We start from the raw sequence: 7,139 nt of genomic DNA, 5'->3' as shown, positions 1-7,139 counted from the left end.
CGGTAGTTTGATATAATCGAGAGCATATAATCGAGAGCATAGACATGTAAAGAATAAGTTTGACTCCTTAAAGAGAAAATGTAATAGGGAGAGTGAGAGTGGACTCAAAGCACTGTCAAGTAGATAAAAGTAAAATCAAAAAGGAGTGTGATATTTGGTTAAATCGACCAAAGGAGAAAAAAAGAAACACTAGCGAAAGACTTTGCGATTGAAGAGATCAAAAGGAGCGTGATGTTTGGCTATAATGACCATAAAAAAGAGAAATTGAATCAATGAACAAGTAATAATGAGTGTGGAAGCCCGTAAAGAAGCACGGACAGCAGCGTTGGTGATGGATATTAGAAAGATAGGTTTAAGCTTTAGCGAAGTAACGCTTAACCTCGTATCCATCGAGATCGAGTTTAGAGAAATTATTCCTGCAATTTTTCTTGTTCCCACCTGGCAAGAAGCGGCGGAAGCGGAACAAGCTGAGGAACCGTTTACTGGCCGACGGCGCCACTATCGCAGACTTAGCAGAGTGAAGAGATTGTGTCTCTCCATCCATGGAAAGGTTTCTGTTTTGCTTCCTGCGGAGCTGATAGTGTTCATTGCGACCTGGAATAGCTGGTAAAGATCGAACAGACGCAGACGCGGACGACGCCTCATAGATATTGGAAGATGTCGACGCGGAAGGTTTTTGTTTTGCATTCCCGCGCTTGGAGACATAGTTTCGGATACCAGGGTGTGCGACGTTGACATTAGATGCCGCAGTTGGACCAGCAGGAATATACGATATAAAATGGGGGTCTGGTGTGTACACCTGGCTCTCCATCGCATATCTAACCACCTTATATTCCTTAGGTGGTGCACTGGGGAAATCATGCGCATTCAAGGAGCGAGAATCGCGAGGAAGCGCTGTGTTGTGCACGAAAGAAGGAAAACCTTGCTGCCTGTCGGATTGATGAGGCCTGGTAGGTGCTGTTGTTCTCATGATGGGTATTGAATGACCATCAGAGCTAGAGTCACTATGATTAGGAATTTGACCAGGGCGACGCCCAATCGGAACCTCCGCAGTAGTCTCCATATTAGCATAATACTGCAAATGATGGTGGCTGCGGGGCGCGCTTTCCTGGCTATACACTGATACGGACGTAGCTACACTTGGAATATAGCGAGGTGCTTTGAACTGTTGCGAAGTTGTCCTGGTATGGGCTGCCAGGTTTGCATCGGTCAACCTTGGCGTCATAGGTGGTGCGCGACGCTCAGCCGGAGTGATGATCTTTGTTGGAGGTGGAATCAAATGCCGCCTAGGCCCGCCCTCATAATCCGATAGACCAATTGAATCTCTAAGAGGAATATGCGGTCGGCGGACATCTCTATCAGGACTGCCTGATCCAGGCGATGGTATGTAGATACCTGTCTCCTGTGCGTAGAACTGAGCTGCAGATCCAGCAGAAGAAGGGCAAGATGAGTCGACTGAGGTCGGTCGACCAGATAAGTTTGGAGTGGCGGAGTAAGGATCGGTATGCAGCCAGGTTTTATCAGCATTGCGACGGTAAACTCCATTGTTGTTAACCATTGGGCCACCGTAAGATGGTTGGCAAGGGTTGGACATTGTGTAATATTGCAAGAATTTGTAACAAAGACAGGGATATGTTAGATGAATGTTGGGTGAGGGGAAATGGATGCGAGGACCTACCACTTGGTGGCCCTCATGTTTAAAGGTTTTGGAACCTTGGCAAGGGCACCGGTCTCGACTCCATATGGACAAGCTTGGCAAAATATGGGCCACTGTCCGCCTTTCTAGGTATGTACAATATGTACAATTTTTTTTTGTATAACATTCTGTTACGAGAAGTCCCACAATGTGATAATACTTGATCGAGATATTTCATCAAGAAGTGTATTTCGGATTTCGGAGGCATTACCGCTATAAATAGCTTAAGAAGGGTTGGGTCTTTCGGGGCATGGGGGTACTTGCGACGCTCCGTAGCTCAGCCAAACTATAGTATCAGAGAGTGCATAGGCAAATATACAGAAAGGTGAAAGGTGTCACCGCAAATTTCGATGTAAATTCAAGTTCGTATGTAATAATGTGTGACAAAGATCGCTCCGCTTAAGTTATCTTTCTTGAAATGGATAAGATAAGAATGGAAAGAACCCCGAAAACTAAGCGAACGAATCCCTCGGCGTCTCTCAGAACTGGGGGACGGTCTACCAGATGCATTAAAGTTCTGGTCATAGTAATCTGATTAAGAAGAACATTCAAGGGAGTAAGACAATTTTATCCAAGCGACGCAACAGTACTTCAGAGATCACCGTGTATTTCAATAGCGAAAACATACTGAATAGTGTACATGGAATGTAAAGATACAGAAAAATACAGAGCTTTTACTTAAGTAGTTGTATGTCTTTGTGTTGTCGAAGCATATGCTTCCTTGTGGGTGATACCCCGTTTGCAATGACAACACCACAGTATGGGCAGATGATGTCTTCAAGGCGCAGGTGCGTTCCTCTAATATGCTTGACAAAGGACGTGCCACCAGAATACGTTGTTCCATTGCAAGTTCCCCACCTGCAATTAACATCCAGTCCTGACACCGTCGTGTCCGTATCGTGAACTTCGAGGATGTGTTTTACCAAACCTCGAGACGAGTTGTCGATCACCATGTTGCAATTATCCCAGCCGCACCTTGACTGGGTTTCGGTGTTTGCGCGCGGGAAATTCTTGATAGACGCAACTGCGTTACTATATCCCGCGAGAATTCCGCCCCTAGGTGTTGACGATGTGAGATTACATGATAAAGCTCAAAAGAGTTACAGCATACCTTAAGGCAGCAGAGCGATTATTGCTACTGCCACTCTTGTATCTTGAACTGCCGCTAGCGTCAGAATCTTCTGTCATTGAAGGCGGTGTGGAGTCGTTATATCCAGTAGAGTTGAAAGCCGGACCACTGGTTGGCTGAACGTTGTCATATAAGTAAAAATTTCGGAGGGGTGATCCCTGTATACTGACCTGCGCCCCGCTTTGGGAAGCCTGGTTGTTCGAGACGCGGCTCTGGGAGGAAGTAGCAAGAGGATTACTGTTCGCATTGAAAAAATCTGGGTTGAATATGTTTGGAATTGCGCGCGGCAATATATGCGCAGAAGGCGCCGGTGAGCAGTAGATCGCTGCATTATCAGCAACGGTACTGTTGATGTTGAATGGGGTCTGGGAAATTCCTTGTTGAGGATCCGGTGTGGAGTCATTATATCCAGTAGAGTTGAAAGCAGGACCATTGGTTGGCTGAACGTCGTCATATAAGTAAAAATTTCGGAGGGGTGATCCCTGTATACTGACCTGCGCCCGGCCTTGGGAAGCCTGGTTGTTTGAGACGCGGCTCTGGGAGGAAGTAGCAAGAGGATTACTGTTCGCATTGAAAAAATCTGGGTTCAATATGTTTGGAATTGCGCGCGGCGATATATGCGCAGAAGGCGCCGGTGAGCAGTAGATCGCTGCATTATCAGCAACGGTACTGTTGATGTTGAATGGGGTCTGGGAAATTCCTTGTTGAGGATCCTGGTGTGAAGAATTCAGTATATTATTGGTAGACTGGAAGAGCTGTGAATCGTGATTACGCACATAGCCAGTGGTGTGTTCAGAGTCACGAGTGTCTGGCAGTCCTGGGACATTGTACGGCAGGGATAGCCCTTGTATATGGTGTTGAAATTGGATCTTAGCAGCGCCAGCGCTCGTGGTGGGGCGTTTTTCGCCCAAACGTTGTAGAGGATCTTTCCATTCAGTGTCAGTATATGGCACGTGTAGTGGGACTTTATCCACAGTGGCATCACTGTGATTTGTGATTTCATTTGCAACGTTGGTAGAATAAGGGGACTTTCTTAAGGCGTTATGGGTGTAGTCATATTTGCCGAAAGTCGTAGATGGGTTGGAATAGCTCTGTTGAGAGGCAACATATTGTTGCCCTACAATGGAATCGAAATAACTGCTATGTTGAGGTGGGGTAACTGGGATATGTTGAGCTGTAACGCCACTTCTTGATAGTCCACCCGAAAGATTAGGACCCTGGGTCTGAGGGTAACCGTTGTTCGCATACAAGGCACCATCCATGTCGTGTATGGCAGGCATTGAGGCTTGACGAGAATTGTGACGGCTCCTGTAGTGCGAAGATATAGTTCAGAACTTGTTATAAACGACGCGTCCCAGATATACCTATCGCCGAATTCTCCTTTGGCATGGTCCATAATCTCATAATCCCAAGGCTCCCTGTTCCGTTGATTACCCTCTTCGCTCGCAAACTGCATCAGAGGAGAGGCCGAGCCTGGATACCAGTTAGACATTGTGAAATGAACAGTTTAGCTGAAAATCTAGCTGCTACGGGAAATTGGGGCTGTTGGCCGTAGTCAAAAACCAACAACGGGCGAAGGACATCCAAAAAGGCCAAAGCAAGGTCCACCGGTCTCCGGGACTGTTTACCGCCATCACCGAAATCGGCGGCCCATCAATGCATCCAGCCTATGGAAAGCCGGAAGAGCGAGGTGCCGACTTCTACATGGGGTCACACGGACGGCTTCATATACTCCTTTAGGGTCAACGGGTCAGCCCTTCCAGAAACCCATTATGTGGAGGTTGCCGACGCATCTTCATCTCTCTTTCCATACAACTTCTGCAGATCTGTATCGAAAATTTTGTGTATCCTATGACATAGGACCTCGGAAATCTGAGACCAAAACAACATGAATCCTGAAGGCATGATAAAATCAAAGCCTTGATTGTAGTGACCGAATTTGGACCAAATATAATCATTTTTTGCAAGCTGCCCAGATACAAGCCATTATCCAAGGAATGTACGATGCATCTTTTTTCTTAGTAACTCGTATCATTCACAATCTATCATTGGTTCTGCGTTAACTGCTGTGTTGGAAATCACATTTTCTTTTTTATTCTACAATAATTAGAAACTTGAAAAAATGGCTATCCTCTGACTGTCATGCATCTAGCGACGCCCGCATATATTCTGAATCCTCCACCAATATTGACTTCTGCTATAACATCTAATTACGTGTTACGGGTGACAATGTTCACCTAGGGTATACGCCAACTAGATGCTCTCTTCCCTCATTATAATTAGGTATTATCTGTATAATCCATGCTGGATCAACCAACACGGACTTTTAAATGTCGTGTCTGACGGCTCGAAGAGTCGAAAGAGGATATCGGCTAAACTCGGCTTTTTGTTACAGATTACAGTCACGCTACCCATTTGTGCCAGTTGAATCTGCCAAAATTTGTGCAGGTTTATTGGTTTTGAATGCTTCGTTGAACTATAAATTAATTCTTTACTGTGGGTTTTAAGATCTGACAGAAACTTCGACATGTTTGCGTAGTGAAAGAGGTGGTAAGAAAGAATACCGTGACATAGAGCCGACCCGATAATGTGACAGATTGCAGACTCATGCACCAGCCGTTTCTGACTCAGCATACTGTATTTCGAACTCCGCTCGGTTCGGCGTACAACTCAGGAAGATCAACGGGTACAATCCGATAGAAATGGTACATATGCCAAATATCCTGGCTTCAACTACTTGAAAACACAGGACTACAAATTTTTGATAGTGCGACTTCAACCGTGTGCAAACATAGCTTCACAATGCCGTTTGATCAGACATGGGCACTGGCCATCCACCTATTATTCTGTCCGTGAAATCTCATAGCGTACCTTGAAAGCCATAGTCCTCATCTTAGCCTAGTGCCTCACTGGTCAATACCTATAAACTGGTTTACGCAGCGATTTACGATATCCAGACTGATCTTTTATATCTAAGTTTATCAACCATTGTCAGCAAGTTCTGTGGATTTCCGATTGACTTTTCGGTATGTAAACTGTCTATTCCAAGTACAGCTAATGTGCATTTCTCACCAAATCTTCTTGAATATCCGGCTTCTTAGTTTCAAGATTGTTAGCGAGTATGTATCACAGTCAAAGCCTTTATTGACACCGTAAGCCTTCAATTGTTCAAGTCTGGATAACCTTGCTTAACTATTTGTTATTCTACGGTCCACAGACAACTTCTCCAGATGAAATTGATTAATAGTAGAGAAAACTATGATCTGAAGCCCGACCTCTTTACCAGCTTCGTATATAAGCGTTCCCACTCTGGTCAAACATCTACTCGTGTCCCTTTCCCCCGTGCCGCCACGATCATGGGAATTAGCAGACGGGTTCAGAGAGGCCCGAAACTCCAGGGTGTTTCAACCGGTCTTCCGTTGGCTTGGCAAAGACTAAGTATAGGGACAGCGGATCTTTTTTTCTCGTCCCGCTTTGCTGGATTGTCGAGAAATTAGTTCAATTATGTCCACTTTGTGGAGTGATACCAGAGATAGCATCATTCAAAAAACGACGGCAAGGTATATTGAGTCGAGGACGTTCAAGCTCAATGACTTTTGTGTTAACCGTAATGATAGCTGTTGCAAATTTCAGAGAATGACTCTTGTGCGCAATCACACGCTGCTTCCCGCAAGCAAACCGGTAATATCATCGAATATTTTCTAGAGTACACGGTTCGCAGATTGAGCGACTTGATCTCTGACTACATGCACCGTGATCAATGGTGAAGGATGTTTTTTCCAAATTATTGGTTAATGATATGCCCAATGACACTATTTCGGTGCTCCTGCTACAAATTTCCAGGAAGATGTTTGGGAGAAAATTCAACATCCACAGGTGAACGTTTCTTTGTCTCTCAAATGGAAGGTGGTCAAATCGTATAAAGGGATGCAGTTTGAAAGAGTACCCTCAGGCCATACCCTCTCATCGAATCTCATATCGAGTTTCTTTCACCTATTCAATGACTTTCTCTCTTCTTGTCGCCACTGTCTCTGCTGCCATTCTGGCATCTCAGGTCGCTAGCGCTGCTCTGACCAAACATGTCACTTGTGCGTCTGGGCATGTAACGGCTAATCGTGCATGTTGCGGTTCGTGTTCAGTATATGAATCCGATTTATATTTCAAATTTAATGTTGTTTTTCAGCGCTTTTCCCAATCGTGGATATGTTGCAGGAGGAACTTTTTGATGGAAGTGAATGCGGAGAGGAGGTATTTGCTGCTCTCAAGCCAAGCACAGTGGATATGGAGTAACATCCGATTTTATTAGGCCCACTC

General features: G+C 45.1%; 3 protein-coding genes across 3 annotated transcripts; 1 reads left to right on the top strand and 2 right to left on the bottom strand.

The window, feature by feature from the left end:
- Positions 1-352: 352 nt before the first annotated feature.
- Positions 353-1,558, bottom strand: JR316_0007493 (uncharacterized protein; the record flags this gene model as incomplete). The annotated part of the gene is made up of 1 exon (XM_047893234.1): positions 353-1,558. One exon carries the CDS (start codon positions 1,556-1,558, stop codon positions 353-355), a length of 1,206 nt encoding a protein of 401 aa, XP_047748516.1.
- An 812-nt stretch (positions 1,559-2,370) lies between these two features.
- Positions 2,371-4,317, bottom strand: JR316_0007492 (uncharacterized protein; the record flags this gene model as incomplete). The annotated part of the gene is made up of 6 exons (XM_047893233.1): positions 2,371-2,752; positions 2,808-2,941; positions 2,996-3,265; positions 3,320-3,538; positions 3,602-4,133; positions 4,190-4,317. The coding sequence occupies 6 exons, from the start codon at positions 4,315-4,317 to the stop codon at positions 2,371-2,373; spliced, it is 1,665 nt and encodes a 554-aa protein (XP_047748515.1).
- A 2,508-nt stretch (positions 4,318-6,825) lies between these two features.
- On the top strand, positions 6,826-7,115 carry JR316_0007491 (vacuolar protein sorting-associated protein 1; the record flags this gene model as incomplete). The annotated part of the gene is made up of 2 exons (XM_047893232.1): positions 6,826-6,952; positions 7,009-7,115. 2 exons carry the CDS (start codon positions 6,826-6,828, stop codon positions 7,113-7,115), a joined length of 234 nt encoding a protein of 77 aa, XP_047748514.1.
- Positions 7,116-7,139: the final 24 nt, after the last annotated feature.

This window comes from Psilocybe cubensis, chromosome 6 (assembly GCF_017499595.1).
Source record: "Psilocybe cubensis strain MGC-MH-2018 chromosome 6, whole genome shotgun sequence".
Classification (NCBI taxonomy): Eukaryota; Fungi; Basidiomycota; class Agaricomycetes; order Agaricales; family Agrocybaceae; genus Psilocybe; species Psilocybe cubensis.
The sequence above is the reverse complement of the archived record's forward strand: the minus strand, read 5'-3'. Positions and strand labels throughout refer to the sequence as shown.